Source organism: Blennius ocellaris, assembly GCF_963422515.1.
Source record: "Blennius ocellaris genome assembly, chromosome: 8".
Classification (NCBI taxonomy): Eukaryota; Metazoa; Chordata; class Actinopteri; order Blenniiformes; family Blenniidae; genus Blennius; species Blennius ocellaris.
In genome coordinates, this window is record NC_137657.1 from 20,396,879 (window position 1) to 20,422,295 (window position 25,417).

Sequence of the window (25,417 nt, forward strand, 5' to 3'; positions counted from 1 at the left end):
TAATGTTGTTTGCCCTCTTGAGTAATGAAAGGGCAAATGTGTGACCAGGCATGACTATAAATATTTGTGCATATTACAAGTATGGAGAAATGTTGACTGCCGTCGCAGATAGAGCAGGCCATAAAAGACACTGGGCTTTGTGGTGAAATCAGTGAAAGAAGGAGGAAAAGCCTGCAGTACATGGGCAAGACAATAGATAATGAGGGTGTAAAGGCTTACAGAGACACTGCTGTGCACACGTATAGGCATTTATTACCCTAAGTGTGATTTCAATCAACTAAATTGTCGAAAGGAGGTTTTTAGGCTGGTACCCGCTCATTACCTGCAGATGACTCACTTTGTAAATTACAGAGCAACCAAGTCTCCCAGGTGTGTCTCTGCCATCCCACGACTGCACACAGACACAGCGACACAGACGCATAGAGAGAAAAAAAAATGCTAAACATTGTGGTCCGAGGTGTGACATTTGTGCTCCGTCATCGTCAAGACTTGGTTAGTATAATCAAGTTAATCGGCATAGTGGGAACTGGCTAATGAAGTTACCTTTGCCCATCATCCCAGGATGGGGAATCATGTCTCTGTCGGAGGCCTTTTAACCTCCGCATGCGTGCATGTTTCTACCAACAGCCTCCGGAAGCACACACCTTCATACACCATCTTAATGAGTGCCTGGGGAGGCAGGCAGACACACAGACTCAAAGACAGGTCTGCTTTGAGCTCCTGCTCACCCTGCTAGAATACTGAACTTTTCCCAGAAACACAGAGTGTACTGAAGATCCCCGAGACGCCCCAAGGCTGGGAGGACAAGGACAAAGATGGAGAGGAAAATGGAGAACCACAAACTGCAAGTCGAGGGAATGATGTGCAGCGGAGACAAATTAGGTAGAGAAAAACACCTTGAGAAGGATCGGATCCAAGTGAACGTCTTTCAGAGAGCTTGGTGAAATCGAGATTTGCTTCAAACTCGGTTTATAACAAGTATTGCAAGTAGCCGCTCAACATGGCAGATCGTTACGAGAGCAAGTTTTGACTATTTTTGACAGCATTGAAATAATTGTCTGAAAGGCCTGCCACCACCATGCAGCAATGTTGAATCACCGAGTTGTGTACAGAATGGAAGCTGAAGCCATTTGAGGCATTATTATCTTACCAGTATCAATGGTATGAAAATATAAAATCCAAAAATAGACAACCTCAAAATACTCTGCAAATGTGAGGCGCAATTAAGCAAATTAACTGGAAGGGGTGGAGTAAAAGAGCAGCCGATAACAGCTGTCAGGAAGCAGACGCTTTCCATGTTTGTCTTCTGGTATTTCAAACTCAACACTTTCTGCAGCTGCATCACAATACAAGCCTTCCAGATGTAAACAGACGTCGACTGATTGCTGCATCTATGGTTTCACGTCACGAAGATCAACTACATCTGTGTTCGGCTGTGTTTAGCTTCATCTTTATCCAGGAAAAGGTTTGTGAAGACTACATTGAATTGTGCAAAGCCCCTAGAATGGAATGGAATAGAATAGAATAGAATAGACATTTTATTTATCCCACAGGTGGGAAATTCACATGTTACAGTAGCAGCCATAAGATAAAAAAAATAAAAAATTTACAAAATAAACATATAATATACAAAATATACATATTGAAATGGTACGGTAGAGAGTGTGGGTGAGGTAAGTTTAATAAATCATAAAAAATGGACGGGGGTTTAAAATACAACACTGAAAAAGAAAAAAGTGACCTGTGCAAAAAGGATGTAGTCATTATTGATTGAAGATAAACTGCAGTGAGTCCAGGTTATTGTTGGCTCAGGCTGGTGTTATACAGCCTGATGGCAGATGGGATGAAGGGCCTGCGGTCGCGTTCCTTCTTGCATCGTGGGAACCGCAGTCTGCTGCTGAATGAGCTGCTCAGGGCTCCCACAGTCTCATGAAGGTGGATGAGAGGGGTTGTCCATGATGGATGTCAGCTGAGCCAACATTCTCTGCTCACCCACCTCCTCAATGGAGTCCAGGGGACAGTCCAAGGCCAAGCTTCTGACCTGCTTGTTCAGTCTCTTTCTGTCCCGCACGGTGCATCCACTGCCCCAGCAGACCACAACATAAAGGATGGCTGATGCCACCACAGAGTCATAGAAAGTCCTCAGCAGAGTCCTGCACACCCCAAAGGACCTCGGTCTTCTCAGTAGGTGGAGACGACTTTGGCCCTTCTTCTACAGTACGTCCGTGTTGTGTGACCAGTCCAGTTTATTGATGAGGTGAACACCAAGGTACCTGTACTCCGCCGCGATCTCGATGTCCAGGCCCTGGATGCTCACCGGTGCAGGTTGTGGAGGTCTCATTCTGAAGTCAATCACCACCTCCTTCGTATTGCCAGCATTGATGCGCACCAGGAGACAAAGGAGGTGATGACCTCCCTGTACTCCTGGCCGTCCCCCTCTGACTAAAGTAGCTCCCTCTGCTGGTCATAACAGTTAATAAATAGAGATTGGAGATTTCTTTTATGTCTTCCAAGACTTTTTATCTTAAAAATACAAAAAGATATTTATTACTGGCTTCCCAAACATTGTGGTTCTTCGAAGTTCAGAAGTGGCCAGAAGTGGCCAGAAGAATTAGAGATGAGAACCAGAGCCATCAACATGGCTTTGCGTACAGTGCTTAAATCCTTTAAAAGGGTGATTTACCTTAAGCTATTCCAGAGATTTCTTGACGTCTCCAAGCAGTACCTGAGTAAGCCCACATAATACTGTCAACACTTGGAAAAAAAAAAAAATGTTTCACCTCAACAACCTTCTCGCCTCTTCACCTTTCACCCACAGTTCTCCCATTATCACGTTCTCCCACAACATATCAACCAAGCACAAAGGCTTTATTGTTACGAGGAGAAAAAAAAAAAGCTTGCTTCCTAAGCTCTGTGGAAAAAAAGATAGACAGACGGTCTGACCAATCTTAAACCCTTCACTGGGAGATTGAGGCGCCACAAGGACTCAGTGGACTGGGATAAATCCTCAGTTCCATGGCTTCAGCACAGAATCAGCCGCTCCCTGAGGAGCACATGTGCCAAACCAAGCCATAAGACAACCAGTGCAAGAGAAACCCTCCTCTCAGAGGCAAAAGCTCACTAATTCATCCACCATAATGACACAGTCCACCATCGCAGCTCCTCAAGCTGCTGATAAATCGCAATCAAAAGTTGTCTACTGCTTTTTGCGACGAATGGAGCTCACAGAATCAGACACTTGCTCTTTTTTTTTTTTTGGCCCTGAAAGAATAACCAAGAGGCGAAGTTGTCTGGGAGGAGTTTTCCTACTTTGCTCTTTCAGTCTGGGGGAATAAAGCCACATTAGCCAGACAAACACATTCCTGTCTGCCTCTTGTTCTGGCAACACTACCTCCAGACATGCCGGGGTTAGACCTCCATGCTGTGCGGTCCCTCTGATGGGATTAGCTCTTAAAGACTGGAAAACAATTCTCTGTGCGTTCTCGGTAAGGTCACAACAAAGCATTGTCGTGTCATGCCATGCACTGATAATTCAACTGCTGCATTTTTTTTCTGATGCACAAGCAGCTGATGCCAGCAGAGTTCACTGTAAATAAGAGTAATGAAATGAATTTGGGTTTTGCTTGATCTAACCTTTCCGAGTTTGGAGAAATCTTCTTCCTGCATTGTTATTATAAATACTGGCCTGGTTCCATATCCTCTTTAAAGGGCAACCAATAGCTTCACTTATGGGGGTTGTGCAGAGGCTACAAGCATCAGGTTACTTCTGCGTGCTCATCAAAAAAAAAAAAAAAAAGCTTGGACTAACAACAAAGTAACTGTCTTAGAACTTTTTGTTCCGCAACTGTAACTCAGTGTCCATACTTTCTAGGGTAAAGCAGGGCAAGAACTCCAGGGTGTTGAAGCATTTAGACCTGCCTTTTCAAATGTTCACTCACTTAATGAGAACATTAATTAAATTCCTCAGAAATATCGCCAAAAAACGGTAACAGTGTGTGTTTGTCTGTGCAACCACAGGAGAGATGGAACAATGATGCATGTTTCATTTCAGAGGTGCAAGTGTAAGGCAAACGCATCGGAGCATCGCTTGAATGCCCGAGGGAGATGTTCAGAAAAATATATTACCATTTTGTAATTAGGTTGGGGCAAATTATTAAAAGTTTGACTGTGTGAGGACGGAAGATAAAGCAGGAAGGTGGAGTGCTGCACACTGTGGGTAAACAAAGCTATCTGCAGTAAAGCCTATTAGCGCAGAGCAAGGGATCTCAGCATCAACAGGGTTCCTTTGTCGGTTGTCTTATTGTCACATGATAGCAGTGCTAAGCAGAGTAATACCCACATTAACCACCATTCTCCTAATGCTTTTTCTCCTGTCCCCTGTGATCAGCCTGCTTTCAGCCATAATCCCAGACTAAGCTGATTCTTAATTACCCTGGCTGTCCAAAGACACAAAGGCCAGGGCCAACCTGCTCCCAGGTCCTTGACATGCTGTGTAATCCTGCGACTCCACAAACACGCAAATGCCTCCGCAGCCCGTTCTTTAAAACAAAGACCTGACTTTTTTGATCTTTGCAGTGCAATGCATTTATCATGTCCTAAGAGCAGTATGCTAATTTCTCTCATTAGCATTTTCACACTGTGGAAGAAGGCAAACAAAGCTCCATAATAATCCACACGGCCGTGATTTATGGAAGTTGTAAATGGCCAAAGGAGTTCAGCAAATATTTAAATATAATCAGGTGGGAACAATCACCAATCTGGCTTTTTCACATTTACACAAAACACACGCTCAGGCATTCGCCAGCGTGTGCATACAAACACCCACGCTGGCGCACGCACGCACGCACGCACGCACGCACGCACGCACGCACACACACACACACACACACACACACACACACACACACACACACACACACACACACACACACACACACACACACACACACACACACACACACACACACACACACACACACACACACACACACACACACACACACACACAAAGGGCCAAACAATAATTACAATCTTGTGTTTGTGGTTTTGAATTAAGCTCTTTGTTAACGACACCCCGTGGGCTCCCTGGACATTCTTGCATATTTCAATGTTTATTTTTTTTTTGTTTTTGTTATTTTGCTAATGTGAGACATGCGATCGGTGTTCTGCTTTTGGCTGCAAGTAGGTCCACGCTATTTGAAAATGGCATAAAAGCTTTCAAACCATGTTAGCCATTCCAGGCCAGGTCTCTGAAAGTCTGCCATGTGCACTAAAATGCCAGACAACAGAAAAACACTGAAATCTGCTTCATCGGGCATGCCCGGGCCCCATGAGCCCGCGGCTTTACAGTAGACCACGACGCAGTAGTGGTGTCAGCATTTTGTAGAAAAACTTCCTTTTCCCAGCATTTTGACTCACCAACTAAAAGATCTATTAACAATTATGCATTTCAATGGCAGCTAATCAAAAATGCACTTCACAATCTGTGTACAGTTTCAGACACTTGATTTTTAATTTACAACCAAACACATTTAAAATGTCATTAGAATATTTGTATATATGATGCACTTGACCTAAGTGTCGTCTATTGATTTACAGAAGCACTAGTTTTATGTGCCATCAGGAGCACTTTAAATCGGTCAGGGAAAAAAAAGATGAAAAGACTGGAAAGTCTATAAGCTTGGCACTGAATGTGACAGAAAAAGGATCTATATAGAAACAAAATACCGATATACAGATTCGTCAAGGGAAATGCAAGGTTTAGTTTTCTTAGAGCATGATTTGGCAACAAAAAAAAAAAAAGGAAACGCTTCAGGCAAAAAAATGTAGGCGCAACAGAGAAGGAAACCCCTCATCCACAGAGAGATATGAAAGTGATGAAATTGCTTGCACTAAACAATACAGAAACCTTCTTTCACCCCAAGCTCTCGGTCAAATCATTTCCTGCTTCAATCCAGCTGTTAGCCCCTCTACACTTGGAGAAATGGCGCCTCACCATCAAGAGTCACCCCTCGAGCCGGTGGGTCGACGAAGGGGTTCAGCAAAGGAACAAACACATATCTTTCATGTTTTGATGAGCTGTCTCTCAAGCAGGCAGGCAACTTGAGCAATCACAAGCCCAGGAGGACCCCGCAGGGCCCTGGAGGACGGTGGAGGGCCAGAGAGCCCGGAGGGGAGACTTGTCAAGGTGGAGAAGAAGATCACTTTCCAGTCTCTATAAAGAGGCCTAAACATCAAAGCGGCGCCGTAGCATTGCAGCGACTCCTGTACCTGTTTCTGAGCAACACAACAAAAGCACCGTGATCTGAAGATGAAGGGCACATATTTTCTTGGTCAGACACCATCTCTCTTCATTAGGATCCCCACAGAAATGACTCATGCGCTGCCTTAATACACTGGGCACAAACAAAGATTTGTCTTTTTTTGCCTTTGGGCAATTACGCCAACCTGTCAAAAGAAATGAATAATAAGACACTGTTTTCTATAAATCAACTGTCTAATGAATAGCTTGACCGTGCATAATGCATACCACATTACATGAGAAACAAAATGGAGCAACACTCTCTGAACTGCTTGACCCCAACCAAAAGATGTCTTTACAAGCATACAAAGTGTGTTGGGCAAAGTGGATATGAGATTTTATTGTTGCGTGAAAAAGGTGCTCGGGATCCCCTGAGCAGCTGCTGAAATAGCGACATGTCAAAGTGAGACAGATTGGGATGGGAGGTCATGTAGGATCGAAAGGACAGTTTCAAGAGGAAGAAGACAATAGGCTGCCTGCGACAGGCTGTGTTTGAGAAATCAATAGGCTCCGCTTTTGTTCTGTTTTACTTCAACACCTGAATCAGAGCAAAGCTGCTGAGGCCGGCCGAATTCCCAGACTCTCTTTTCCAACATCACTTGACAAAGGATTTGGAACTAATCCGGTGGTCAGGGGACAGCATATGCGTTAGCATATCACAGCATTTGGCCATACTTTTTATTTACATTTAAATGACCCGTGTCCAGAGGAGACGGAGTGCATGCCTTCTGCTGATATCAGAAAAATGACAGAACTGCAAAAAAAAAAAAAAAAAAAAAACTGGAGATCTGGTGTGTAGTTTTCCCCACATGGATACATGATGAAACGCCATGCAATATTGTGGGGTGTAAAACAACCTTTTTAACTCGAACAACTCCCCCTCTCAAAGCCACATACTGGAGGACACGCTCACTCTCACCGACATACTCAGGCAGAAACTCTCAAAACAAAGGCAGTGGCCAGTTTTCCAGGTCTGTTGTCTAGAAAGTGTTCTTTATGGGTTTCTTTGACATTCTGCAAATATATTTTGGACTTTAAAGTGGGTAAAGTATCCTGGGTGTAAAACAAGAAACTTCACTTCTTAAAATGTGTCATGGATGTCATGGATTTATAAAGGTGTGGATACAGACCATTACAGTACCAAGTTGTTTAAACATTTAGGGCCCTGTTTACACAACATTTCAAGTCAAAACATTGTTATTGCATTTCCATTTCAGAAAAGTTTTGCATACACTCTGTAATGTTTTGAAAACAAAAATAAAGAAAAAGAAACACTGAAAATAATGTAGGTAGCATGTCAGGCCATGAGTTGGCGCTGTTGGTTGTTGTAATTTGCTATAAACATTAACAATGGTGACTTCCATCTATACAACTATCCAGACCAAGGAGTAGAAGTCTCAGATATGTTGAACATCACAATGAAGTACAAGACCGCTTCTGTCCAGACGTTCAACTTGGAAAACAAAAACAATCTTCGGACACTTTTTTTTTTAAACATTTGTAAAGAAATCAATGAACAAAATAACATCAGACATTTGTTTATTTTCAATATTGAGTGCTTAATACACATCTTAAGACATGCCTGGAGGGAATCTCTAATAATGGGTTTAACCAAGTGTTTTATACATGCTATAATTGCTCAACAGGTCTGAAATCAGTCTGCTGACTGATTTGCTGCCAGCTGGCACCTGTACTACCACAGCTGCCATGACCTTCCCACAACCCACCAGCAACAGCAGCTGTCACAGCTGAGTGTCACCACAGTGCCACAAGTCTGTGCTGCAGGGAAGAGAGAGACAAAATGCCTTTAATCTCAACGGCGAGTACGTAATGTAAGCTAGAAGCTATATGGCAGAACAGAATTATTTTACTGATCTATTTTAGCTGCTTTTCATGCTGAGCAAGGCTCAAATATTGTGCTCTTTTGAAACCGGCACAGTAGACATTATCCATGCTCGGTTACACTTTAATACTATTCAATTTCCACTGGCTTAATAACGTTTATGTGAAAGAATGTCAATATCAGAAGTAGGGAGATACGTCCCTGAGGAAATCCCTTTCCTCCAAGGGACTGGTCAAACCAGAAACACCACTTTGAGTGCAGGTATCATGGCACAAAGACAATTGAAGCCTGGGTCCTTTACAGGGACAGGAAGAAAAATGTCCTGAAGAGAGTGTTTTGACTTTTAGAGGAGTGCCAGGAGGTTCAGATTTCACCCAGGGTGTCATATGCGCAGCACCACACTGGCAGCTGAACAAAAGATCAGCCCTCGACTGGCCTAATCCTGAACTCTGACTTTTGCATTCATTACACACCACATGCGCCACAAACACAGGGCGCAAGGAATCTGACTGTAAAATTGTTGACACAGAGAAAGGTAAAGAACTGCACCACGGCCAGCGGGCTAAATATAAACTGCTCGGGAGGCTTTCTTTCCTCTGGGCAAGGGGATAAGAAGTAGCACTCGCAGCATCAGTCTTGAAGACCCACTTTCTGCAGTCTGGAACTTGGTACCTCTGGGAAGAAAACACAGGGAGGAAACGGCTGCAACTCGGAGCCCTGCTTTGTGTCTGTGTTGGATAATTATGCATCTGTGTGTGTGTGTGTGTGTGTGTGTGTGTGTGTGTGTGTGTGTGTGTGTGTGTGTGTGTGTGTGTGTGTGTGTGTGTGTGTGTGTGTGTGTGTGTGTGTGTGTGTGTGTGTGTGTGTGTGTGTGTGTGTTGCCTCTTTTTCATATCCAGGAAATAAACAACAGCCCATCTGTGTTCAATGATAAATTTTCATGTCCATTATTCAAGTAAAACATATGCTTTTAAGTGATAATGAGTATAATAGTGCTGTCATTTTAGGCCCGTATATCAACAAGATATTCAGAAGCTTATTTTCACCATACAATATGCAGCCCTCTTATGGAGATGAGGCTCACGCTTTCAAGTGCGAGAGGATTTCCACTTTTCCTTGTGCACAGCTCAATACCACCACCATTACTCCACTGCAAACCAAGCCCTTTGTGTGCACTTACGTCATGCAAGTCCTGGCTGGCTGATTCCCACTCTTACATCAAGCTTCCAGACCACAGACTGGATGCCACTTTGATCAAATTTAAGTAAAATGGACTTCCCCGAGTTAGAAAAATCAATACCACATTAATAACACCTCGCTGAGGGCCGAGAAACCTGCACTCCGGCTATTCCTGCAGAGAGGCAAGGAAACGACAGGCCGAGGCAGGCCGCTGACGGTAAATCTCTCAGGTTCTGGCATCTTTCCCCCGGTGCTGGAAGGTGTCACAGTCACCCCTAGGAGCTCATGGTGGCAGCAGCTCAAACCCCCGCTAGCATCAGTGTCAGTGGCACAGCGAGTTTTGAGCATGTGATTTCCAAAACACTGCGCTGGAGGCACCACACACACACACGCGCGCACATATATTCATTTACACTACTTTCATCAATATGCTAAAACATTCATAGCATATCTTGCCGAGTGCAACTTTCAAATTTAAATGGTGAGCAGTCGATGCATGGTGGAAAACATAATTGGAATACGTTTAAATTACATTTGAAGAACCCGACTGGAAGTAACAGAAATGAATAACTTTCTGGACAAAACTTAAAGATTACTTGTCAAATATTGGTCACGCATAAGCAAAAATGTTTAAACAATTATATGAAAATGTGGCTTGGAAACATGCACTTGTGACATGATGTCATGCTAATTTCTCAAGAGTCTCAAGGGCTTAAGTTTTATCACTTTCATAAAAAAGGAAATGAGCTTTTTGAGCTCTCCCTTGTTCCGGTGGATTTATCCTGATTCAGGGCCCTTCGGTAATAAACTTACAATAAAATAAAAACCCAACAGGATAAGTGTCATGTATGATTATCTCCAATCTGTCCTGTTTCTGCTCCCAGTGGTTCCTATTCGAACCTCTTGGTTGGCCAGGCAGACGTGATGTGAGGGAGCACAGAGAAGTCAGAGCTGATACATAAAGCAGAGACCGTTCTGCTTTGGGGCTTTTCCCTGGTCTCAAAAACAGCGACCTGCTCTTTCTCTCCTTCAAAAACATGATTTCCAACCAGTACTTGACCTTTGAAGATCCAACAATCCCCCAACTTCAGTTACTTACGACGCATAGAGCCTTGAACAAAAAAAGAAAACCAAATAGGTGGAAAACAAACCACAGTGACTGATTTAGAAACATGTGATAATTAAAAAGGGAACAGCAAAATACTTAGTTGGATTAATTAAGCACACCAATCACACCGTGTGCGTGAGCTGCAGTCTCGCACGAAGGTGGGAAAAAAAAAAATCTCTGTTTGCTCAACAGCAAAGCTGGAAGTTGGTGGAGATGCATCACAAGCAGATGAGCCCAGCTCAAGCAAGAGGAAGCCACTGATCGGACACATGCTATCACTGATAAGCGGGACCGATCACAACAAGGCTTGGCATGAGGCAGGACTCCTCGAGCACATACAGTACGATGGATGTGCTTCATTCTCCAGTCATGTGAAACGAGTGAGCCAATCTGGGGCTGGCTCCACTCCACACGGTCCCATATTACAACGGATCAGAGACACAGGAGACGGGAGGACTCGTCTCTTGAGAACCCTGCTATCACACATGCATGCGCGGTAGGCAGACACGCATACAAGCTCAGCAGAAGTCAGCACGCAGCGGCCTCGGCCGAAAAACAAAACATCCAGACATTCTATGTGAATGAATCCCTCTGTCATTCTCTTCTCTGCCCCTCGTTCGGAAACTCTCTCCCCTCACTCTTCTTCCCAATCCAACCCCCCTCCCTCCCCGTACACTGCAAAGTTTTCCATCTGCTGTCTGAATTACTGGCCATGATCTCACAAAGATGGAAATCAACCAGTCTTTTCAGGAGTCTGATTCAGACCCAATCCCGACTGCACCCCCCCCCCCCTCCCTCTCACTCCGTCCACAGATGGTGGCCTATAGCTCCAACGGGGAACACTTCCACTCAGAGGATTTGCTGCAATTCTGCGGGTGCGAGGCGACATCCACCACAAGATGGTTGCATTTTGCTTTTATTTCCACCAGCAATATTTCAAAAAATGTATCTCAGGTCTGCAATATGTTTTCTTTTTTGTTGGGGATTTATTTATTTATTTTTTAACAGTGAGCACTTCTAATGGACATCATCGGATGAATAATGTAACAAAAACAACCTTTTGCACTAAAAACCATTTAAATTGGTACAAGAGACATACTGTATATAAAGTATGTGAAGACACTTATGCTGAGGAGGAAAAAGGTTTTGACTCTGTTTACCCTTCCCAGGAATATATTTGTGCTGATTTCAGTCATTCACAGTCGTCTGTTTAATCTTTTAAGTGTTGTTTCTTTTTACTGTATCGATGAGCGACACTAGGCCTGTTGATGCCTGAGTGTATGTGATCCTGTCTACTACATTCATCCGTTTTATGACTTTATTTATTAATCTTTAAAGTATTGCTATTTTTCATCAATAATCTCCAAAAGAAATAGTGGAAATGTGTTCCTTTGATCCCTCTCATGTCTGGGATGCTTGGATTCATTTACTTTTTTTTTTACTGTTGATAAATGTACAATGATTAAGTTTTTTTTTCTCCCCAAGATAACAGCTTCTTTCAATACCCAGCAGTTCGTCATTATGAATATGTGTTTTGGAATTTTGTCTGATTGAAATTCCTTTCTATGGAAGCTCTGATGGCCACAGAAATGACATGTACGTATACATAGGGTCTGTTCTTCTGCTTGTTGGTAGCTTTTGAGGTTTTCACATATCATATACAGTTTAGGAGTTGTGGTGATGGGAAGTGTGCATGTTGTTTCTTCTGACCTGGAGTCAATGAGGACATTTCTTAACCATCATGTATGTCAAAATATCTACATCTCTTCAAGTTCGATTTGTTGTGTTCGTGCTGTTTGACTCCATGTTAGGATTCCCAGTGTTGCTGCTGGTGTTTATGTAGCCTCGAACCAAGGCTCTAAAGAATTATACATTCCACCCCATGATTTAACGAGACCGTCTGGACTTGGCAGTCCTTTTCATCTTAATCCAAACATTATCTTAGTCACTGAAATAAGCAAAAAGGATAGTCTGCCTTAACTTTAGATCAAACTGGCAAATGAGTCATGAGACGCGGGATAATTACAGCACTCAGTTGACAACATCCGTTGCTAATAGAGGAGACAGATGGTAAGCGAACATCCATTCTATTCCCATAAGACAAAACAGGGGAGTGAAAGTGTCAGATTGGGCTTTGCACCATTAAAACACAGCAATACAGAAAGTAAAAACTGGACTTTTCATGTCCATAACCTCTTTGTTGCCTGAGCAAATATGATGTGAATATAATATTTCCCTCCTTTTATCAAGCACACTGCAGTCAGCTCAGTGCAGCAGTCTCCATATCCCACAGCCTTTCATAATCTCACTTTCTGTGGACTGACAGCCCATACCTAACGCAGCATATAAGCAAGAAAGAGTTATGGAAAATATGGATTGGATCGGGTGGAGAAAATCCCCAACGGAGAGCCGGGACTTAATTGTTATTGAGTATTCAAGGTTAAGGTGTGGTCTTCGCACATTCCCAGCAATAAAGGCGGCGTTAATCAAAAAGAGACACTCTGAAGATTGTGGGAGTGAAGGCTGCATTTAATGCTCTTTAATTTCTCCTCCTGCAGGATGTGGGCAGATGCAGGACCATGAAGGGAGTCAGGCCAGAGGGATCGGTCACGTAAAAGACGAGCCACACAAACTGGGAGTGTCAACTAATAGAAAGTGAAATGGAAGGTAAAGGCACAGATGGCGATGCTTGCAACACTCCAAATTATAATATTTTGGGTTGACAGACCTTCTCACACATCGTCTGCAAAGTCAAGTGTGGCCGTTTCATTCAGCTCCTTTAATTACCTGCGTGAGATTTAATCCTTCATATGTCTCAGCCCATTCCTCTTCCTCATTGATGAGCTCCATTCAGCCACTGACAATACACATTCTGCTGGCACAGGCTTCTTGCTTATTCTTTGTTGCATCTTTCACATTGAGTTATGCATGCAAGCTTTGCACTATTAGTCCCTATCCCCCATAAAGCAGTTCCAGTGCCAAAACAAATATATTGGCAGAATTTCAGAGGAAAAATTAAAAATGAACTAAATCTCCCTGGGCATATGACATGCAGCCACTTTTCTTTTTCTTTTTAACACAGTGCTGAAGCAGCCTGCAGAGCAAATACTATCAATATTACTGCCTTATTAACCTGGTTTTATGCTCTATGAGGGTGGAAATTTACATATTGAATTCAAATGGGCCCCTCTCAGCTATCTGATTGCATCATATAACCAAAATCACTCATCATAAGAACGGTTTTTTTTCCCTTTTAAATGTGGAAATGTCTGTTTCAAATTACTCTAAAGGAGCTCTTTCCTCACCATTTTACTCCTTCAGTGTCTACCAGTCTGTTATGTGGCTCATTTTCATTCAAGAGCATGACTTATTAATCCAGCTGGAGCACTACAACTCGAGTAAATAAAGGAAAAAGTGATAAATTACATTTTTATTGGTATTCTTTTGTCTGAAAAATACAATATAGCCACGTTGGAAGCCATCTCATTTACCACGTCTACAAAAAAAACAACACACAAATCACCAAGTAAAATCCTATTTAACATTTGCAGCATCTATCCTGTTTTGAGACTTTAAAGCGGGTTTTTGTTGTCGTTTTTGTTTTTGTTTTACAGGCTAGACAAGCCTCAAAAGAGCAGAGGGAGATAAATATCGAAGCTCTGACTTACAACTTCTCCAGTCTTGGTGTAAATAATCAAAAAATGACTGCAAAAGCCCCTCAGAATGTTTAAACTTCCAAGAAGTCAACGAGTCGAGGAAAATCTGTACAATCTGACGCGAGTGTTCGTGTCTGCATGGCATCACACTGGTTTGAGCAATGATACGGGAGAATCATGCGCACATACTGACGATAAAATAACTTAAAGAAAAAAAAATTAAAGAAAAGGAGCGCTAAAATATTGTGCGCTCTTTGTGTTTTCAAAAGCGTCGCGTCTCCCTGGATGTAACTTTTCTTTCGCAATGTCAAACACCATCCAGAATACCTGGCGCCTTAAAAAAAAAAAAAAAAAAAAAAAAGCTCGGGTGATAAAGAAAAACAGACGCAGCGAGGCGCAGTGTTGTTATTTTTTTTTGGGGGGGGGGATAAGGGGGGATGAAAGCTTTATCCCCTCACAACACTCAGATTCATTCCTATTTACAATCAATAAGAAAACTTCATCCCTCGCTTTCAGGAGGTTTGAGGGAATCTGTTTGTGCTCCACAGACCGAGAGGGTTAATAGTGTCCCATCAGCAAAAGTCAGGACAAACGGGGCAGAGAGCCTCGGGAAAAAAAACAAAAAAACAAAACAAAACAAAAAACGCACACAAAGTTGGACATCATCTACAGACTCGCTCCACTTTTTGCGCATCCACATGTATGAAAACTTCCCAGCTGCCTTCCGTGGATCCGGCTTGGGTGTTGGAGTCTTACCTGTTGGCCCCTCGATGCCGTCGGCGTAGATCTGAACAGTCAAAATGAGCAGGAAGGCGCAGGTGTTCATCGTGAAGATGTTTTAGTCCACTTTGAACGTGCAGAAGCAACCATTTCATTCAACTCCGCGAGATCCGGGCGCGCGCGCGCAGCGGAGCGGAGCCCATCTATTCCCAACAATTGTGACTGAGTGGAGTTTCGGAGACACCGAGGGAGACAGGGCAGAGCCAGTTCTGCAAACTGACGTCAGGGTAAACAGTTCAAGGGAGAGATTTCTTCCTCAAGCCCACTTTCCTTCACTGCGCCTCGCGTTCAAAGCATGAGCAGGGCGCCTCCAAGTGGCCCGAGCGCGCAACGACCCGGTGTTATTCAAGCGTCGGCCAAGCACAACCCCCAGAGCGCGTGCGCGCGTGTGCGCGTGTGCGTGTGTTGTCAGCCTGACCTTTGAGGACTAAAAAAAGCAGCCCCCCGCTTAAGAGAGGATGAGATTTTTAGCCGGTGTCGTGGTTGGCACTCTCACCATAGCTTGAGAAAACTCCCTGGTTTGAGACCTTTCAGGGAGGTTGTCTTTAACTCTGGTGTACTGACACCTTCCAAACGTCATGCATTTGAGGTTAATTGGTGAATATAAATTAGTCGCAGGCCTGAATGAACCAGGCTGTACCCAGGTGGGATTGACTCCAGATACCCACGGACCTGAGTTTAATAAAGCACTTTCCAGAATCGATGGATGACATGTTTTAATGATGCATACTGGGAAATCGAATAAGTGTAATTTCAGAAACAATCTGCTTCCCACTGGGAAATGGGAATTGTGTGAGAGCGCCCAGAAGTTAATGTGGCTTCACTCAATACAACAGCATTTGGAATTCAACATGAGAATCAGCATTTCCTTATCATGTACCTTGTCATTTTTATAGATAAAATATAAACTTTTTAAGCCTTAGTTTGTCCAAGAGTTGGCTTATATAAGTGAGAATATGGTTCGTTTTCCTTCTGCAGATTTGTCAAGTTCACTCTGTCAATGTTTTCTTTTGGTAGTTTTATCAATATAAATGACCCATTATCCCTCCCATCTCATGCTGCACGTGCTTCATCACACAGTAAGAATCAACTTTTGCTTTTATTGCTGTTTGGATGCATATGCAATGACAAGCACTACTCTCATAGCCGTCAGAGCCTATCAATGTATGATATTTAATTGATCATTATATCATATGTAGTCTATAGATATTACCCCCCCAGGTTTACTAAAACTTACCATATCATTTAAACTCGTTCCCATTACGAATAGCATTAGACGTCTCTTTTATCACAATTTCCTCTCAAAATTGACAATCTTGAAAATCTTTCCCCCGACCGAGGTTGCATGTATATGTTTTTATATCTGTGCGGGTGAAAGTTTGGTGGATGTGATTTCGGCACGTTGTCGACTAGTAAGCATAAACTAACTCATAATTTCTTCCTTTCAATGCTGTTGAGAAGGTAGTTAAGCCTCATTTTGCCTTTAAAGGTCACGCAGCAGCACATGTATTGTCCTATGAGTCCTTAATGGTCAAGAACTATTTGTCATTAAAGCAGCCACATGTCTATTGCAGCACGCCATTACTTAGCCCTCTGTGTCGAACCAAATGAGCTATGTGTACTCTAATGAGTTCAGAAATACGTACAGTGACCTATGGCGAAAAAGAGGTTCTTGTCATGTTTGCCACTGTTTTATGGCCGTGGACAGTCTTATATTCATGCAAGACAGGCAGGTAAGCATGCCTTCACGCCCATTCACGACAGATGCGAGGTATATTTCTCCATAAATTAGATAGCCTGTCAATGCTGTTGCGCATTGAATTTGCATTTGATGAGGTAACTTTCCTATGTGCTCGCATCTGGCCCGGCGTGCTGGAGAGCACCTCAGATGCTGGATAACAAAAATAACAAAAAGTCCATACTGAGTATAAACTTGAATGAATTTGTATAGAAATTTTAATTATAAAACATTGGACATCTTTCATATGATGCAAAGACTCAGCTTGTATTTGAATATCGCTTTTTGAAGGTCTTTTGTGTTTACATGAAAATCCTGCACAAGTCCTCTTGTCACACTCACTGTCTTTCATGTCAGAAGGCGACGCGGGCGACACGTTGCTGCGGCTCCAGGACTGTCAATTAGATCAGGAAGCCATAATGGAGGCCATTCATCGTTCGTTTTGCTGTTGTGGGTGAACACTACAGCTGTGGATTCAATTAAAGGTGGCCAAACAGACACATCGCAGCCTTCGAACATGAGTACACTTCTCAGGATCTAATCCTGTTCACCCCGGATGACACATGAATGATGTAGTGCTCGGCAAATTACTAAATTCAACAAAAGGGGCATAAGGTGTGTCAAGGCCAACACTTGTAATTAAACATACTTGATGCATTGCAGACAATTTGTACCCTGAAATCCAGAGTAGCGATTTATTTTAACTATGGGGGGGGGGGGGGGGGGGCGGCTGTGGCCAAGATCTGATCAACAGCATAACAGCTTATTTTGCAGTGAATCTAATTGGATTGAAAACACTACCGGTACTCAAATCCAACGACAGGACCGATATCAGCTGAGCTGCACCCTGATAAAAGTAATTTTATCAGGTGATTTATCGGCTGCCACTCATAACTCCTTACAAACAAGTACAGCCGCATAGGCAGTCTTTTGCACGAATTGATAATAACACATCATCACAGTTCTGAGAAAAGTTGTCAAAGGCACACCATCACTGTCTATCACACAGCCTTGGCATGCAGAACAGTGCTCATGGAGTACATGAATGGTGAATAGTGCAGAGAGGACTAAAAAAAATAAAAAATTGTAAAAAAAAATCACACTGCAATATTTCCAGACTTTGAAGTATGGACACACACATCAAGCAGCGGTAACACAATGGACCATTTCCTTTGGCTGTCAAATAGGAACCAATTGTTTGAGATCAGTAATTGTCATCTCATTGAAAGATCAAAATTTGAATCCACAGAGTACTGGTTTTCTCCCCTGAAGGTTGGTTTACTGTCGAATTACACATTAACTTCAGCTCTTTGAAGGTAACCGAGATAGCAGGCATTCACATCAGAGGGCAGCGCCATCCCATTCCAACAAAGATAAAGAGATGAATGAAACCCACTGGATTAAAACTAACAAGAAACTTCAAATAAAATTGCCCTACACACATCTTTTATTGTCCTTCGAGCCACACTGTGAATAAGTCAGTTGCACTTTATAATTCTCATCAACAATCTAACAGAAACAAAAAAGATTCATTAAAATGATTCGTGTGAAGTTTGCTTTTTGAGCAAGCTTAAACGTTGCCTCTATTAAATTGAACTCAAACTTTTTTATTCCAATTGCACTAATTAGCTTACACGGCCACTTCAGACGCCCAGTGTCCTTTTATTAACCGCACTTTTATGTTTATAACAAATTGTCTCCCTTTTGGGTTTGGAATAGCAATGACATTGTAGGTCAATCATAGCATGATGCGCTCCCAGCACCTGTTTACATTGTACAGTACATTAAATAAAGCAGCATCAACAGTTACTGTTGTTACTTTATATGTTGTTTTCACTGCCAGAAAAATATTAGTGCTCAGGCAGTGATTTTCTGTTGCATAGATATTAGGCTGGTTCAAGATATTGTAACATCAAATGTTTTAAACACAAGCCTGAGTGATGAAGTGTTGTTGTTTTGTTTTTTTTAATCCAAATAATGCAAAATTAAAAACACATTTAACTCAAAGTAGTTTCACTTACAAATATAAGGAAAATATTTATGAACAAGTGAAAAATTGTTCAATAGATTAAGCCTCGGAAACAATATAGCTACCAAATACTTTAAGATTGAAAAATAATCTATTTACAAGAATTAAGAAATATTCTGTCTCGGAAATCAATTTTAATGCTCTATGCAACAAATTAGACTGAAAGTTTTGTGTACGAGAGTTGAAACTATTTTATGATATACTTGACCGCATTAACTGTGTCTGTTTGAGAGAATATCAACATTAAAACGAATCGATTGCAAAAACCCAGAGCCCAAAGTGACCTTTTCATATTTCAAAATACTGTACATGGTATCTGACCAACAACTGCCAACACAAAGGTCAAACGTCTGACTGAGAAAAATTAGGTGGAATCAACCTTTTTTTGGCATTTCTCCTTGAAAAAAATACATTTTCATTGAATCAGTTTTGATAATTGACCATCACGTGATCTCTTCACCGTCTGCGTCTGAAAACATCCTTTTGTCATTCCAACCCTGATGGAAAACCAAATCTGTGCCTGCAACCTCACTGCAGTTAAGCACTCCATATAAACTCGGAGTATACAAGTGTAAGAGTAAAAAGTACAGTTTGACCAAGTTATATTGTTTTGTTTTTTAATTGTCTCCCCACAGTGTGTCCTCTTTTAGTTTCAGGCACAGTTCCTCAATTAGTACCGCAGAATCCCTCTGGGGTCATCTGGCTCACTTACTTTTATGTTTCTTTGATGACTTTCTCGCTATAATCACCTTTTCAATGTCATCCGCGCGCTCTGTCTCTCCTGCTTCCTCACTGCTAATTTGAGAGTCTTCCTGAAACTTTACGGTCCGCCGTCTCAGCTCTTTGTGGATCCCTGAGGTGTCCTTCTTGCCGTTGTCCTGCTGTCCGAGTCGGTGAACTCTTTCCAGCCTCCCCGCCTCGCCGGCCTCGCTCTCCCTCTCCGGCGCGGCACTTTGGCCGCCCCCGTCTGTTTTGCCCGCTCCGCCATAGTGGCGCTGGCCAGTGAAGGCAGAGAAGCGGGTGAAGAGTTGAGCGTAAGAGGCAGCAGGTAAGCCGCTCGCAGAGAGAGGCTGGATCACTGTGTTGGTCTTGATGGAGGACAGCAAGCTCTGAACGTGGTTGTCCGACGGGCTTTGACGTTGAGGTCGAAGGCGCTTCAGAGACGAGCTTCTGTGTGATGCGCCTTTGTCACAACTGTGTTTCTTCTGGTTCTCCAATATTTCATCCAGCACTATCCAAACAGAGCATACCCATTAATAAACCTCACCCAAAACAACAAGGCATTCACTGCAGGTTGGCGATATGACAGGTTTCTCACCATAAACACTGTTTTGGACTTTGTTCTCTTCATTTTGGATGCACCTCATTTCCACGGCTTGCTTCACTGAGTCCAGGAGCCCAAACATCTCACACAGGGAATTAAGTATGATGGCATCTGACAAAACAAAATCAGCAAGTCAGGCTTGAATGATAAAAAAATTAAATTAAATTAAATCTGCACACATTATCAACAAAACATGTTGGAGCTTTCAAACGTCTTTTTTTGTTTGTTGGTTTTTGTTTTTTTTTGGGGGGGGGGGTCACTTAACTGAACTTCATGCAATTTGATTAATTGTAAAGCAGGTTTAACTGTGGAAATGTACCCGTCTCCTGCAGGTTGGCCTTCTCACTGCGAAGCTCCACTCCCTTGAATGTGGTTATCAATTCACTCTGTAAACTGGACAAGACCTCGCCCATCAGTCCTGAATCCGCCACGTCCTTCCACAGACTCAGTACTCCATCTAAAGACAATCAATACAATTGTACTTTATGATAGCATGTGGAGTACTTTTTTATGTTGTTCGACAGGTTAAAAATGATAAGAACCTGCAACAAAACAGGACAAAAGCACAATAATTGTGTGCGTGTTGTGAAGTTGTGTAAAAAAAAAAAGAAAAGAAAAAAAAAGAGGTCAGACATAACAGAGAGAAATCCAAACAAAATAAGTAACAAATGCAGGGGGAATAAGAAGGTGTAGACAGAAACAACTGGAGTCTGAGGAGCACTGAGGCACTGAAAGAGTAATAGAGTCCATAGGGAAACAGGAAAAGGTGTCGATGTTGAAGAAACAATAAAAAAGGAAGTAATGAGATGTGGTCGAGGTATAGCACTTGGAAGGGAAGATGTGAAATTGGTGATAGGGTTAGACAGGAAGAAGTGGGGAAAATAGGTTAGAAAAGAGGTGTACTAAGAAGAGCGAGATAAAGGAGGGCAGAGCAGGAGAATGAAAAATGACTCTGGATCTATACTAAACTGAACACAGAAGGAGGAGAGTTAATCCGAGTGACAAAATGTGCTTTGACGGCTTTGCTTGAAAGTTTGTCGAGAAAAATACAATATTTTGCGTGTATAGAGTCCAGCTTGTGTTTACAGCAACCAGAACTATAATTTAATCATACAAGTCACAGATGCAGACTACAAAGAACAATGAAATAACTAGATGTGGGTATGCGATGAGCAGTTTGTTTGTTTTTTTTCCCTCAAATCCACTGAGCAGAAACTGTGCATGTCCACTGACACATTTCAATCGGCCACTCGTCGCTCTGGGCTGCTTTACCAGCTAAAGTCCACCTGGAACAAAGCCTAATCAGGTCACCTTTAAAAGGCCTTAAATCAAAGCTTCGGTCTCTGGAAGAGAAGGAGGCACTTAGAAATGTCAGATGCTGTCGATGGTAATATAAAGAGACATGGCTCTCCACTCGCCCGTGGTCAGCAACTTTTTTTTTTTTTTTTTTTTTTTAAGAACAGGCTCCGGCTGAACATCACACATCTGAAGATTCAGAGGTTCACTGAGTCGGTGCAATAGAGGGGTTAAACAATTGTAGCGAGAGGCGTGACACGAGGGACTGACAGACTCCAGGACGACACGCAATAAATGTGTTAAAAGTACACGGCTTACAAATGTCTTCCCTGATGAGAACTGAAGGTCAGCTGTCTGGATCTGTGCCTGCGTCCACACCGAGTCAAACACTTCCAAATTTACCAGCAGAACACTGCCCTTTAATGGGCGGTTCTGTGATTAGGAAGACGGAAGACTCAAACTAATGATCCGAAGGACAATTGTGCATCTTATAACATATTGCAGGATGACGTGACATGCTGTTCAATTGCGCCGAAGTGTGAGTGTGTTCACCAGTGAATTGTAATGTTTGGGCAAATCACAGATTGGAGACACTCATCTTAGGGACAATCAGGGGAAACATTCAAGGGAACAAAGTTTGGAGCATTGACACACCGCCCTATTTCACTTCCCCACTGGGTTTGATCCAAAACGACAAGAAATGTTGCTGTTGCTGATTATTGTGGTTTGTATAATAAATGTAATATACTTAATAAAGCTGTGTGATAAGGCACAGTATTTATATTGGAGGGGCTCCATGGTAATGCAGCGCTCAGCATGCTCATTCTCACAGCCAGAAGTCCCCCGGGTCGATTCTGGGCTCGGCACCTGGACATCTGTTTCCAGGTGCATGTTCCCCTTGTCTATACAGGAGTTTTTCATGTTCATCACATAATCCAAAGACATGGGTGTGAGGTTACCTTTAGATTGTCTGCAAGTACCAGTGTGTAAGTGTGTGTGTATCCCTCTGCCGCACTATTTGCCCTGTGGTGGACTGACTACCCGTCGAGGGTGAGTCAGATTGGATTAGATAAAGCTGGTATGAAGAAGGATGAATATACCACAGGTTCTTCGACATCACTTTGAGGTATTATGCCTTCTACCTAATCAAGTTCCCACAAGCTCCCACACAATGTATAAATGTTCAGATTTACCAGATGTGTCAGCCCTCTTTCTCTTGGCAGAATGTCCATTGGCCGTAGTGGGATTTGTGAATCGTGACGCACCAGTGCTCCATTCTGTTGTAGCACTAAACCTGTCCTCCAAAGGCTCCTCTACCTCTGCAGCATTTTGTCCGTCTCCTGAAATGGCAGCGAACGTGAATATCTTGTAATTATGACGCAAGAGCACACGATACCAACTGCATATGGGAAGCTGAGAGAAAACTGCTTGGGGGCTTTCCTGAATCTTTATATTTCCGTTCTTTCAAATTCCACAATCCACAGCAAGAAACTTGGGTTTTACAGTTTTGTTACTGTGTTAAGGAATAATATCCAAGTGGTTTCTATTGGTCCTCTGTTGCTGTCATCTCAGTGGTACAACAGCAGCCTGAACATATGCGGGAGGAGAGGAAAAAAATAAGGAGGAAACCAAATGCCAGCTGAAATCTACCTGTCAAGGGAGGCACCTGTCCTCCAATCGGGTCAAGAGCCAGACACGACATGCTTGGCTGCACCGAGGTTCCCGGGGGAAACCGCGTGCTGTTGATCAGCACATCGAATTTAGTGCTGCGGCAGGTGTTGCTGCATACAGTGTCATGCTGGTAGAAGTCAATCTGTCCTGAATCCATCATTTTCCTGCATGGAGAGAAGCAGGATGACGAACACATCACAGCAGAGTATCCGAGAAAGCATCTTTTGCTTAGCGAGTTCTGTGACGTTAAAACGGAATCGTCTGAATTTTCCCGATAAATTCTCACGGGTTTCTTTGACATTGTGTTCATTGATAGTGGCTTTGGTTGAAATAACATCGAAAAGAACAGACACTGCCTGCTGGGGGGGGGGGGGGGGGGGGGGGGGGGGGTTGTTTGCCTTTTTATTGCCTCCTGTTAACGCCGACAACAAGTGCAAACATGATAAAGAGGTGAGAAGTATCACTCAGCAGCGAGCTTGCATACATGCCATTTGATCCTGCTTTCATAATACGGCCGCTGACTGACTGCCTCTGGAATGTCCTGGCAAAGACCGACGCCGACAGACTCCACGCAATCGTAAATTGGATGAGTGAGAGATGTGGTGTTCACTGCCATCAGACTGGGGTGTGTTATAGTCTGAGACTTTAACGCCAACCGCAACATCCAAATGACCCGGCAGGGATTTGCAGTCTCCAGATAGAGAAATATTTCTTGGAAGTTTCCTCACCTGAGCATCACCCCTCCCAGTCTGATGGCTCTTTTCCAGTCCTTCAGAGTGGCCTTCCCTGCCAGGTGGACGAACTGCTTCGGGCTGATGAGTTGGTCATGAAACTGTGAAACAGAACTAAATTGATGCTCATGGAAAATCTATGTTAAAAAAAATCCAACATGGAGAAAAAAAAATAGTAGGAGGAGGGGGTTCTTGGAAATAATCATTTTGTTCTCACATATAAACTTACTTTGACACATCTGACGTTGATTCCAGGACACACAAACTTCTTGAAAAGCAGGACCGCCCTGCTGTCTCCACATGTGATGGGGTAGCCATACTCCACCTCGTCTCCGTCTGCCTTACAGTCATCTGAGCACCACAAGATGAAATCGTCACCATAACTTACAGTGACCCCCCCCCCACTGCAGGCGTCCCCATCGAGTGATCTCCAGTGGTTTATCAAAAGTGCTTCTGATTCATTATGTACACATTAGACCTCCATTGGACTAAACAAGCTGTTGACGTTATATGATGATCATCTGTCTCAGCAGCAGTGTTTTCTCTCTTACCATGCGTCTCAATGGCCAAAACTGTAGTGTTAGTGTCAGCCACTTCATCGCTTACCCTGCAGAGGGCGACAAATCCTCACATGTGACAATCTAACAACATATCAGGGAACATTCGCTCATATTGATGTTAACATCAGAAAGAATAATAGAGGGAGGTTATATTTATTGAGTAAGCATATGTGGACACTCAAACAAATATATTCTCAATCACATTTGCTTAATTTCTTTCATCACATAGCACAAACAAGGATCAAGTGGCCTCTTAAATTATATAACGTGTGTTACCCATGCAGGATGGGCTGCAGGTGCAGGATGACTTGAGTCTTATGGTTGTTGCCACTGAACTCCCCCTCCTCTTCTTTCACCGTCATGAGTTCCCCTGAAGACACAGTGACCTCAGCGCCCGCCATCACCCCTCCCTGCCAAGCTGCACGCAGAGAGGGCCAAGCACGCATGTTAACATCCAGATCACACACACACACACATACACACACACACACACGATGCAGTCATGCTTTTTAATGCACACATTATTCAACACAAGCCTCCTCCCAACTGTCTTTTCTGGCATGCGACTGTCATAGAAATGAGTACATCCTGGGCTTACAGTGGCATAATCCTTGCACTGGGCTGGCCTCTATTTTCTATATCACTTTTAAGAATAGACATTGATATCCTGAATGATGGCACAAAAGGATCAAGTGTTACCAAAACTGGGTTGAAGGGAGAAGATCATTTAAAACATAAAGGAAGGAAAAACATGGCATGATATTACAAGCATGGTATGCTCTACGAGTGAAATAATCCTTTGGTAAATATGTTTTATTTTTTTGATGGGAATTTCTAAAATTATAACCCAAATTGAAATGTACAACTGTTGCATTTGTGATACTACAACCATGAATATGCTGAACAAAAACCTGTTGAACAAGCAATTTGAAAATAATTACTTTATATTACACACACACACACGCACACGCACACACACTCACACACACACACACACACACACACACACACACACACACACACACACACACACACACACACACACACACACACACACACACACACACACACACACACACACACACACACACACACACTTAAATAAGTACACCACAGCACAAATAGATGCTTTACTTGGTACATATGCAGAAGTGGAAGTAACACATTGCAAACAGTCACACCACTGTAACTAAATGGTAGT

At 42.9% G+C, this 25,417-nt stretch overlaps 2 protein-coding genes across 3 annotated transcripts in view; both read right to left on the reverse strand.

Annotated features, from left to right (window-relative positions):
• ptprub (protein tyrosine phosphatase receptor type Ub) overlaps positions 1 to 15,006 on the reverse strand; it is a 177,188-nt gene extending 162,182 nt beyond the window's left edge. For both annotated transcript variants that reach the window (XM_080501174.1, XM_080501173.1), the window contains exon 1: positions 14,844 to 15,006. In XM_080501174.1, the coding sequence (XP_080357300.1) occupies positions 14,844 to 14,913 (70 nt within the window). In that variant the 5' untranslated portion in view covers positions 14,914 to 15,006. The remainder of the gene's footprint in view (positions 1 to 14,843) is intronic.
• Positions 15,007 to 19,338: 4,332 nt separating this feature from the next.
• LOC308133238 (glucocorticoid modulatory element-binding protein 1-like) lies at positions 19,339 to 24,632 on the reverse strand (the record flags this gene model as incomplete). The annotated part of the gene is made up of 9 exons (XM_080500539.1): positions 24,493 to 24,632; positions 24,208 to 24,263; positions 23,886 to 24,007; positions 23,654 to 23,757; positions 22,905 to 23,089; positions 22,448 to 22,594; positions 20,278 to 20,415; positions 19,953 to 20,069; positions 19,339 to 19,865 (listed from the first exon to the last, which is right to left on the reverse strand). The coding sequence occupies exons 1-9, from the start codon at positions 24,615 to 24,617 to the stop codon at positions 19,339 to 19,341; spliced, it is 1,521 nt and encodes a 506-aa protein (XP_080356665.1). The 5' UTR covers positions 24,618 to 24,632.
• Between the last annotated feature and the right edge of the window lie 785 nt (positions 24,633 to 25,417).